We start from the raw sequence: 12,123 nt of genomic DNA, 5'->3' as shown, positions 1-12,123 counted from the left end.
CCTGAGCAATGTTAAACCTGTCACCGACACACAGATATATGTATATTATTATTTTGTAGCATATTAAAAGATGTTCTGTGTTGCAGTTTGGCATCATAAAAGTGTATTTATTATCCTTGATTACTGGTTAGATAATAAGGTTCAACATTGAGTTATCAGGCAATTGAATCATTCTACCACAACCAGAGAGCAGTCCAGAACTACTATCTACCTCTTTGGTGACCTTCGAACTATCCTTGATCAGACTTTGCTGGCTTTACCTTGCACTTAATATTTTTCCCTTATCATGTATCTACACACTGTAAATGGATCGATTGTAATCATGCTAACTGTTTAGCACGCAACAAAGGCTTTTCACTGTACTTCGGTACATGTGACATAAACTGAAGCAGTGCTATTAAATTGCAAATGCAAAATGTTTTGTTTGCCAAAAAACTGAAATGAAACGTTGGAGATACTCAAAAGGTCAAGCAAATCTTTGGTGAGTGAATGAAACAGAATGTTTCCGGCTTAGAGTTGGAAATTAAATGTGAACGAAGTTTCAAATTGCGAACATGGGGGGTTGTGAGGACAGAACAAAAGGGAAGGTTTCTGATAGGATTGAAGACAACAGAGATTAAGTAAATGAGGATGATGGTGCAAGCCAAACTTGGGTGGTAATTGGGAATGAATAAAATATGCCTAAATTCTCTAAACTAATAAATCTTGGGCAGCAATTTAAATATCTTGAATGAAAAAAAGTAGGAGCTGGGCTTTCTGATGCACAGTACTGTCCATGAAGAGTCTATACTTTCTGCCATGAGTTTCGTCCAGGTGCTTTGGTTTCCTCCCACTTCACATGTGTAGGTAGGTTAATAGGCCACTGTAAATTACTCCTAGTATGTAGGTGGGTGGTAGGGTCTGGAGAGTTGTTGAGACTGTAGGGAGACTAAAACAAAGTGGGATTAATGATAGATTAGTGAAAATAGATTGGTGATAGCCGACACAGACTTGGAGGACCGAAGAGAAATACAGCATGGAAGAACTGTCTCGACCTGAAACATCACCCATTCCTTCTCTCCGGAGAGGCTGCCTGTCCCGCTGAGTTACTCCAGGTTATTGTGTGTATCTTCGGTTTAAACCAGCATCTGCAGTTCTTTTCTACACACTAGAATTAGAGATATGGGAGTAGGTTGGAGAGTTTTGTGTTTCTGGAGGTGATAGGAAGGATGAAAGTAGGCAGCCTGTGCACTGCTAAGTATTCTATTGCCTATGGTATAAATTGGGGAGTTGGGAATGTGGTCCTCAGTTGGAAGACATTTTGGAAGCGAAATGGATATGACCAAGAAAATGGAAGTGATTGATTACAGGAGGTAGAATGAGAGTAAGTGCGGTCCATGCCTCTATGGATTCAGTTGATTTAGAGTGAATATTAGTCACTCACCTATCCTAAAAAATACCCATGCTGTTCAGACATAATTGATGGGCAGAGTAGACTCGATGGGCTGAATGGCCTCATTCTGCTCCTATGCTTTAGGTCTTATAATCATCTATCTCAGACTCTTCCCTTATCAAAGAAATCAAGAGAAGGCTAAACAATGTAGAACAATGTGGTTAGTTTTTGCTTTTGACAGTTCATGCGTGAATTCTGTTCTCAGTGAAATGCAAAGAAGTCAGCTATTAAGTCCATACAGAAAAAAGAAAGAAAATTCAAGCATTATTTAATTATTTGTAATTAATATTAGTATAATTCCAGGCTTCCACTTTCATTGTTTTCACCACAGAATTTAGCCAATGGGTCTGATCAGCATGATGGCACTGGTGCCTCACAACTCCAGGGACGGGGATGGATTTCTGATTTTGTTTGGTGTCTTTGCACATTTTCTCTACAATCATGTGGGTATTCCACCTGAGTACTCAGGTTTTCTCCCACATGCCAAAGATGATAGGTTGATAGGCTAGTAGGATGCTATAAATCTCCCCTTATGTAGGTAGGTGGCAGAAGAATTGGGGTAGTGAGGGTTTGTTGATGGGTGACACGAGAAGAAAAATGGGATTGGTGTAAATGGATACTTAATGTACGACTGCACTGTCACGTATAATTCTGGAAACATTCATGCTCTTAAACGAATCAAAAAACAAAAAAATGTAACCTCCACACACAACAGTTTTGTTTCCTCTTGTCTTCATTGGTTTGTGAAACATTTCCAAAGGAAATATTAGCCCAACTCAGCTATACTCTGTGCATTAACAACTTGTTAATACTTTATAGCAAATCTTATGTCAACTCCAATGCTGTTGCAATGTGTTCAATAAGTACCAGGAAGGTATATAAATATTACCCCTTGATGATCACATAATATACTTTAAGGACATTAAGGAGAACTTTGTAAAAAATACTTTGCACAAAGAAACTTTTGTGCAGGGAACTGCTGGCAGATATTTTACTGGTAAAACGAATCACAACACCTTTTATTACATACTACTACTATTCAACTGTTCTTCCATGAACTCACTCAAATCAATACATTTATATTTTATATTCATACAATTAAGTAGATTTTGTGTGATCTGAAATGATAGCGTTTGCTTCAAATCTCAAAGGCAGAAATTGCTATTTGATTGTCAATGCTAACACATCTAAAATTGTGTCCTTACTTTCATGTTCTTTCTAAATGACAAAATTAAACAGCGTATCAGATAATATGTAAAAAACTTTAATGAGAAATACCATATCGTCAATATAATTGAAAGTTAATCCAAAATATTGTTTTGCATTGAGTTATCTGAAAGGTTTAAATAAGTGGTATACTCCTAAGTATATTTGCATTGAGTTATCAATGTGGTATACTCCTAAGTATATTTGCATTGAGTGGTATACTCCTAAGTATATTTGCATTGCGTTATCTGAAAGGTATAAATAAGTGGTATACTCCTAAGAAGAACGATGGTAGGATGTTACAACTAGAACAATTAAAACATTTCAAATACATCTTGAGATATAAAATCCATTCTATGTGTGCCAAATTTTTGGGAACAATTAAGTAGTACATAGTTGTAATTATTTCTAATACCATTATAATTGGGGAGATCATGAGGGACCCCTGCCACCCCAGTAACGGACTGTTCCAGATGCTACGGTCAGGCAAACGCCTCCGCTGTCACGCTGTGAAAACGGAGAGGATGAGACGGAGCTTCTTCCCACAGGCCATCAGGACTGTCAACTTTGATAACCCCAGAGACTAAATTTTTGTCGACACTTTTTGTGCTATGTTTAGTAACTTATTAACTTTATTTATATGCTGTAACTGTAATTATTTTTGTGCACAACCCGCAGGCATTGCCACTTTCATTTCACTGCACATCGAGTATGTGTATGTGACAAATAAATTTGACTTGACTTGACTTGACTTCTTTGAACGAGAAGGCAAGTTTGTTTTGACTTAAAAATTTACCATTTCAATCTGCATGAAGAATAAAGCAAACTGTTGAATCCTCAAGGAAGGCTGTACACAGGGTGTTACTTGAAGTCTCTTGAATTACATCATCGGAAGTACTTTCTTAATGTCTGCATAGGATTTTCAATGAGTATACATAATGCAAATCCTATGATATGCGTCAAAACTGTGTGACCCAGGAAGAGGTAAAACTAGGAAGAGGAGAAAGAAAGAGTATTGGTATTGCTTGTAATTAGTCATAGAGAGTGATACAGTGGAAACTTGCCCACACCGTCCAACTTGCCCAATTCTCAAATAACAATACATGTTTTGTTACATGTAAAAAAAGCTTTTCTCAGCAAGCTTTGATGATGCATGGTTTGAATTTCCTCAGTGCCTCTCCTTCTCTGCCATAGTAACTTCATTGGAGACTCCAAAATCAATTATAACTGTGATGAAGAAAATGCACTTTGGAAAATCCATGGTATGCAAATGCAGAAAATGTTAAGTAGAGAATTATATCTCAATTTGGAATGAGATTTTGTATTTAATTGAATGTCATTAGAATTATGTTTTCTTCATATTTTCAGGTTTACAGATTGGGTATAATTGGCAATAAGAAAAGGAAGACTTTGTTCAGTAACTTCTTTACATGATTTCCCCTTCAAACTCATTTGCAGAATATTGAACAAACTCTGCTGTAAATCAGAAGACACAGGGAACCCTTGAAAGGTACCTATTTTAAAGGTATTCCTTGTTATTTTTAAGAGTTTAGTTAATATACCTTGGAGAGCATTTATCACAAAAAGATAATACCTGAGAGTAACTCAACATTGGTTTTCCTCTCAGCTCAATGCCCACCTAATTTTGCTGTAATTGCTGCAAAAGATTGCAGAACTTTCACTATAAATTGTGCTCAACATGCTGGTGTTTGCACAATAGTTTACACTCATTATCCTGGACACAAGTCCTGATCACATTCTCAGGATGAATCAATCACTATTAGATGTTAAGAGGCAAACCCGGGCCATGAAGTTGCAAATATGTTGCATATTTATCATGAGCCTTTACTAATTTTCCTCAGACTTCTAAAAATAAAACTCTACAGCCTACATGTCTATCTAGTTTGGATTCCAGTCCAGAAACAGCACGATTTTATTCTTATTCTCATTTTCCAGTCTCTGTGATCTTATCCATTTTGGCTCTGTAATCTCTTCCAACCTTTCAAGCTTCCGAGACCTATGAATGTTACCATTTTAATTGGTACGTTATTGATAACCGCGTGTTGGTGGCGCGGGCCACAGGGTGTTGCATGTGTCTAGTGCACTGGTATAAATCCAGATGCCGCTGGCCAGTACATAACCTCTGCATCATCAAGACTCTCGCAGTGCCTCCTCGTGGCAACACATGGTAACTGGGGTCACCTTCAGTCTCAGGCTAACCTGCGCGGGGATCTCGGAGGAACTCTGGCCCCCAGACATGCGACGTGCAGGCCCACCGGCGTGTGGACATGTCCTGACGTCCATCAACCAGGTCCCAACTATGGGTTAAATAGCACCCCGCTGCCTTGTGGGTAAGGCTCAGTAGAGCCAGAGGCACTGGAACTGGTGGCCCTAAAGACGGTCAGCGGATCCCCCGTGCATCCGCCTTCCGGCAACTCCTGCAACTGAGGCCCCAGATGTAGCAGCCACGCTGTTCCTATGGAATCAGCGTATCAGGTCGAGAGGGGAAATGCAGATGCTGGGCAATATTGTATTCCCATTTACATGCCCAGGCTCAGCGGCCAAATCAAATGGAGAGGACACTTCATTCTTGCTGGGCACAGTGAGATGTAACCACAGATGAATAATCCCCAATCCAAGTAGGACAACGTCAAGCTGAACCATCATCTCTCGCAGATAGACGGATGCCAATCGATCGATATTGATAACCATAAACCTTCCAAAGTTTTAAGCTCTGGAAATCCATTTTGCAATTCCCACCTACAAAAGTTTTCTTTCTTGCCCTGTTTATTTAAGAATCTGCATAAAACCTGTCTTCCTGACCAAGCTTTTGACCACCGGTCTGAATATTTGCTCTTGTTTAGCCAATGCATTGCAAATTTTGCTTGATAAAGCTGCAGAGCATCTTGGAACATTATAATATGAATGCCAATTTTTATTGTATTTTATTGTAATATACATATCATTACAGCCCCGGAATCAAATCAGGGGAAATTGTAAAGATAACTATAGTTATAACTCACCACAGTGTAACTCACCATATTGATGTCTGTGTAATGAAGGAGTGTCTCTTGTAGCCCATAATACATATCTATTACAGCAGGATGTATCAGAAAACAGGCATAGCTGAGATTGGCCACTGGGATCCATAACTTGCTGGACAATAAAGTATTAACAAACCCTAAGGGGAAATTGAAAAGAAACCAAATTTAAAAAATGTCCTTAATAAAAAATCTATACAATTGTCATTATTTACTGGAAAACTCATGCACCCTCTTCCTAAACTGTAAACAACCAAATGATTGATGACGTGTCTAAATGGCATCTTGAAGCATTTCAGGCACGATGAAAATGCCAAGATTTTTACCATCTGATTTTCACTGCTCCTTTTGCATTTACATCGTGGAGTGGCCTTATGGTATGCCTCAAATAGCCGAGGCAATGATTTTTATAGTTTTTTATCTTCATAACTTAGTGGCTGTGTCCTTTCAAAGGCCTTCATTCTCAGTGAAATAAATAGTTACAGCAGTTTGATTAAAACAATGGCATTTTAAAAAGTCAAACTGCAGGGTTAGAATCAGCCATTTATTACTACTTAATAAATGACAACAAATAAACCTAGAGGTGCCGAAATCTGAAACAAAACCAGACATGCTGGAAGAACTCAGCCCCTCTAGCAGTGTCTCATAACCACTGGATTGAGTACAGTTATTCCGCATGTTATAAAAATAATCCTTATACACCCAATAGTCAAGATTTAAAGAACTGAAGAATTAAAGAAGTGTCCCAACCCAAAACGTCACCTATTCTTTATCTCCAAAGATGATGCCCGACCTGCTGAGTTACTCCAGCATTTTGCATCTATCTTTGGTATAAACCAGCATCTGCAGCTAGTATGGAGCTAGCAAGATGTTAATCTTTCCTGCTTCTAGCTGGAGAAAATTGTGTGCATTAAAATCTGGCTGCAGTAAAAATCGTCTTTTTTGATATAAACATCTTCAAAGCCTAGCCTTATACAAATTGAGGTAGGCTGCTTGGAATATTTTCTGCACCTCAACCTGACTCAGCCTGATTCCACTAGTCTATTTGTATTGGGTGTAGCAGTCCATAAAGATTGACTCTCTGCTCCTCTGGGGGTATTGCCTGACTTGGAATTGCAGCTCACTGTTCAACTGAATTCCACATTGGAAGATCTGGTTTATGGCTTCAACCAGCAAAACACTTCTAAGTTTGTATGTTACCATGTGCAAGAAGGAACTGCAGATGCTGGTTTAAACCAAAAATAGACACAAAAAGCTGGAGTAACACAATGGGACAGGCAGCATCTCTGGAGAGAAGGAATGGGTGACATTTTGGGACGAGACCTTTCTTCATAATTGTACCTGCATATCCTTCTTCACACACAAGTATGATCCAGCCAACTGCAGCAGCCCATGCAGTTCTGTGCAAAGCCTGATATAGCACAGGAGGAGCAGAGTAGGACTCAACAGAGTCATCCAATGTATACCCCAGCGCGATTACTGCAGCCATTGTTATCAGAGAACAAAGCCATCCAGTAAGAACAGAAGTCTATAAAAGAAGATTTTTATGTTATCATGAAGCAGTGACAGTAATTTGCAATTAACATGAGAATATTAACCATTGGATTGGAAGAGTCTATTTCGGTGCTGGAGCAGCAGCAGGAGATTTTAAAAGACAATAGACAATAGGTGCAGGAGTAGGCCATTCGGCCCTTCGAGCCAGCACCGCCATTCAATGTGATCGTGGCCGATCATTCTCAATCAGTACCCCGTTCCTGCCTTCTCCCCATACCCCCTGACTCCACTATTCTTAAGAGCTCTATCTAGCTCTCTCTTGAATGCATTCAGAGAATTGGCCTCCACTGCCTTCTAAGGCAGAGAATTCCACAGATTCACAACTCTCTGACTGAAAAAGTATTTCCTCATCTCAGTTCTAAATGGCCTACTCCTTATTCTTAAACTGTGGCCCCTGGTTCTGGACTCCCCCAACATTGGGAACATGTTTCCTGCCTCTAACGTGTCCAACCCCTTAATAATCTTATACGTTTCGATAAGATCTCCTCTCATCCTTCTAAATTCCAGTGTATACAAGCCTAGTCGCTCCAGTCTTTCAACATATGACAGTCCCGCCATTCCGGGAATTAACCTAGTAAACCTACGCTGCATGCCCTCAATAGCAAGAATATCCTTCCTCAAATTTGGAGACCAAAACTGCACACAGTACTCCAGGTGCGGTCTCACTAGGGCTCTGTACAACTGCAGAAGGACCTCTTTGCTCCTATACTCAACTCTTCTTGTTATGAAGGCCAACATTCCATTGGCTTTCTTCACTGCCTGCTGGACCTGCAAGCTTACTTTCAGTGACTGATGCACTAGGACATCTAGATCTCGTTGTACGTCCCCTTTTCCTAACTTAACACCATAATAATCTGCCTTCCTATTCTTACCATCAAAGTGGATAACCTCACACTTATCGACATTAAACTGCATCTGCCATGCATCCGCCCACTCACACAACCTATCCAAGCCACCCTGCAAAAGGCAGCCATTGGATTGGTTGAGTGACTAAGAGTGGCTAATCATTCAGCCAATCAAAGGGAGGCAATATGTGGTGGAGTGGCCTATTGAGAGGAGGGGCGGACGGACGGACGGACGGACGGACGGACGGACGGACGGACGGACGGACGGACGGACGGACGGACGGACGGACGGACGGACGGAGCACTGTGTAGAGTGTGAGGCAAGGAGGCTGAGCAGAGGGGGACAAAAAGTAGTGGCAACCTGCTGTTTCTTGTGCGATCTTGTGGTTTTTTTCTTGGCTTTAGTGCAGTTGTGATGGCAGGTAGAATAGTCCAATAACACAGTTAAGATAAGTGTACTTTTGTATAATTACAAAGGAATTATTTTGCAGATTAGGCAGGACTATTGCATTGAGACCAACATTCAGTCCAACCCTAACCTTACTGAGTGGCAGAGTGGGCTCAAGGAGTCACAAGGCTTCCCTGTGTTCTTATTACTTATGGTCGGCAGAGCAGCAGTAGCAGCAAGGACGGCCGTTGGCTGAAAGTAAGTAAGTGTGAATTGCAGGTAAAGGTCTGTTTAAAAAAGAGTGCCAAAGGGACGCTAACAGTCATTCAGTAAAGGTCGGGAGAGCAGCAGTAGCAGCAAGGACGACTGTTGGCTGAAAGTAAGTAAGTGTGAATTGCAGGTAAAAGTCTGTTTAAAAAGAGCGCCAAAGGGACGCTAGTAGTCATTTAGTGAAGCGCTCCCAGCTAGTCAGAGGAAGGCAGGATAGTGCGGGGATTGGCTGATCAATTAAATTAGAAGTCTGGTAAATTGGTCAATTGAGTGACTGATATAAACAAGACTTGCACAAGGGGTGCGGCCCTGTGGAGGGAAGTGCCCTGTGAGAAAAGTGCGAATCTTTAACTGCGAGTCTTAAGTGCCCTGTGAGAAAAGTGCGAGTCTTTGGCTGCGAGTCTTTGGTGAGAAGACTGAAATGAGGAGGATACGCTTGTTTTTGAGCCTGATTTGTTTTTTGACACTAAAGTAATGGCGGACAAGTTGATGCAGTGTGTTTCCTGCAGGATGTGGGAAGGTAGGGGACTCAGCTGGAGTTTCTGGGAGCTACACCTGTAAGAACTGTGTCCAGGTACAGCTCCTGAATGGATGTGTGGTGGAATTGGAAAGGCAGCTGGATGACCTCAGGGCCATCCAGGAATGCGAGAGTTTTCTAGACTGAACCTACTGTGAGGCCGTCACGCCAAGGGTCCAGGTCGAGCGAAGGTGGGAGACCGTTTCAAAGGGGAGTGAGCGTGGAATACAGGAGACCCCGGTGGCTGTGCCTATTGCAAACAGGTACACCCTCTTGGGAGCTGTCGGGGCAGAAGACGCTTCCAGTCTGAGCGGCGGACAGGTCGGTGGCTCTAATCCAGGCAAGGAGACTCGACCGGGGAGACCGAAGTCAGGAAGAGCCATAGTAGTGGGTGACTCCATTGTCCGAGGTACGGACAGTAGATTCTGTGGCAGCAGGCGGGACTTGAGGATGGTCTGTTGCCTCCCTGGTGCCAGGGTTCAAGACATCACGGAGTGGCTTCAGAACATCCTAGCGAGGGAAGGAGATCAACTGGAAATAGTTGTGCACGTGGGCACGAACAACGTCGGGAGGAAAATGAAGGAGGTACTGCAATGTGAGTTTAGAGAGTTAGGAAGAAGACTGAGAAGTAAAATGTCGAGGGTGGTTATCTCTGGATTGCTACCTGTACCTTGTGCTAGTGAGGGCTGGAACAGAGAGATTGAGGATATGAATGTATGGCTGAGGGGCTGGTGCAGGGAGCAGGAATTTAGATTTCTAGACCACTGGGATCTCTTCTGGGGTAGGGGTGACCTGTACAATAAGGGATGGGTTACACCTTAACAGAAGGGTGACCAACATTCTGGCAGGCAGGTTTATCATATCATATCATATCATATATATACAGCCGGAAACAGGCCTTTTCGGCCCACCAAGTCCGTGCCGCCCAGCGATCCCCGTACATTAACACCCACTAGGGACAATTTTTACATTTACCCAGCCAATTAACCTACATACCTGTACGTCTTTGCTAGTGTTACACATGTGGGTTTAAACTAAGTAGTGGGGGGGAGGGGTTGACAAATTGGGAATATGAAGATGGAGTTAAAGGGGAGGCGAACACAGGAGAAATTACAAAGGACTCGAATAAATAGGAAGGAAAGTTCTAGATGGGATAAGAGAGTAAGGTCAGGGCAAATGGTGTGAGAGGGGAGGTGAATACCGACGTTAAAGTGTTGTATTTAAATGCGCGAAGTATAAAAAATAAAGTGGATGAGCATGAGGATCATTTAGACATTGGCAAGTATGATGTTGTGGGAATTACAGAGACAAGGCTACAAGAGGACCAGGGCTGGGAACTGAATATTCAGGGGTACACAACGTATAGAAAAGACAGACAGGTGGGCAGAGGGGGTGGGGTCACTCTGTTGGTAAGGAATGATATTCACTCCCTTGCAAGGGGTGACATAGAATCAGGAGATGTAGAATCAGTATGGATAGAAATGAGGAATTGTAAGGGTAAAAAGACCCTAATGGGAGTTATCTACAGACCCCCAAACAATAGCCTCGACATAGGGTGCAAGTTGAATCAAGAGCTAAAATTGGCATGTCGCAAATGTAATGCTACGGTGGTTATGGGAGATTTCAACATGCAGATAGACTGGGGAAATCAGATTGGTACTGGACCCCAGGAAAGAGAGTTTGTGGAGTGCTTCCGAGATGGATTCTTTGAACAGCTTGTACTGGAGCCTACCAGGGAGAAGGCAATTCTGGATTTATTGTTGTGTAATGAACCTGATCTGATAAGAGGACTCAAGGTAAAAGAGCCATTATGAGGCAGTGATCATAATATGATAAGTTTTACTCTACAAATTGAGAGGGAGAAGGGAAAATCGGAAGTGTCAATATTACAGCATAGCAAAGGAGATTACAGAGGCATGAGGCAGGAGCTGGCCAGATTTAACTGGAAGGAGGCCCTAGCAGGGAAGACGGTGGAACAGCAATGGCAGGTATTCCTGGGTATAATGCAGAAGTTGCAGGATCAATGTATCCCAAAGAGGAGGAAAGATTCTAAGGGTAGTAAGAGGCACCTGTGGCTGACAAGAGAAGTCAAGGACAGCATAAAAATAAAAGAGAATTATAACAAAGCAAAGAAGAGTGGGAAGCCAGAGGATTGGGACTCTTAAAGAGCAACAGAAGATAACTAAAAAGGCAATAGGGGGAGAAAAGATGAGGTACGAGGGTAAACTAGCCAAAAATATAAAGGAGGATAGGAAAAGCTTTTTTAGGTATGTGAAGAGGAAAAAAATAGTCAAGGCAAAAGTGGGTCCCTTGAAGACAGAAGCAGGGGAATTTATTATGGGGAACAAGGAAATGGCAGACGAGTTGAACCGGTACTTTGGATCTGTCTTCACTAAGGAAGATACACACAATCTCCCAGATGTTCTAGTGGCCAGAGATCCTAGGGTGACGGAGGAACTGGAGGAAATCCACATTAGGCAGGAAAAGGTTTTGGGTAGACTAATGGGACTGAAGGCTGATAAATCCCCAGGGCCTGATGGTCTGCATCCCAGGGTACTTAAGGTGGCTCTAGAAATTGTGGACGCATTGGTGATCATTTTCCAATGTTCTATAGATTCAGGATCAGTTCCTGTGGATTGGAGGGTAGCTAATGTTATCCCACTTTTTAAGAAAGGAGGAAGAGAGAAAATATGAAATTATAGGCCAGTTAGTCTGACATTAGTGGTGGGGAAGATGCGGGGGTCAATTATAAAAGACAAAATTGCAGAGCATTTGGATAGCAGTAACAGGATTGTTCCGAGTCAGCATGGATTTATGAAAGGGAAATCTTGCTTGATTAATCTTCTGGAATTTTGTGAGGATGTAACTAG

The 12,123-nt window shown here is 41.9% G+C and overlaps 1 protein-coding gene across 1 annotated transcript in view; it reads right to left on the bottom strand.

The window, feature by feature from the left end:
* Positions 1-3,523: 3,523 nt before the first annotated feature.
* Positions 3,524-12,123, bottom strand: part of oacyl (O-acyltransferase like) — a 42,321-nt gene continuing 33,721 nt past the window's right edge. Inside the window, exons 12-14 of the mRNA XM_078412314.1 lie at positions 7,021-7,207; positions 5,677-5,819; positions 3,524-3,628 (exon numbers count right to left, since the gene is read on the bottom strand). Of these exons, the coding sequence (XP_078268440.1) occupies positions 3,524-3,628; positions 5,677-5,819; positions 7,021-7,207 (435 nt within the window). The remainder of the gene's footprint in view (positions 3,629-5,676; positions 5,820-7,020; positions 7,208-12,123) is intronic.

This window comes from Rhinoraja longicauda, chromosome 1 (genome assembly GCF_053455715.1).
Source record: "Rhinoraja longicauda isolate Sanriku21f chromosome 1, sRhiLon1.1, whole genome shotgun sequence".
NCBI lineage: Eukaryota > Metazoa > Chordata > Chondrichthyes > Rajiformes > Arhynchobatidae > Rhinoraja > Rhinoraja longicauda.
Note: the sequence above shows the minus strand (reverse complement) of the source record. Positions and strands in the feature narration are given on the sequence as shown.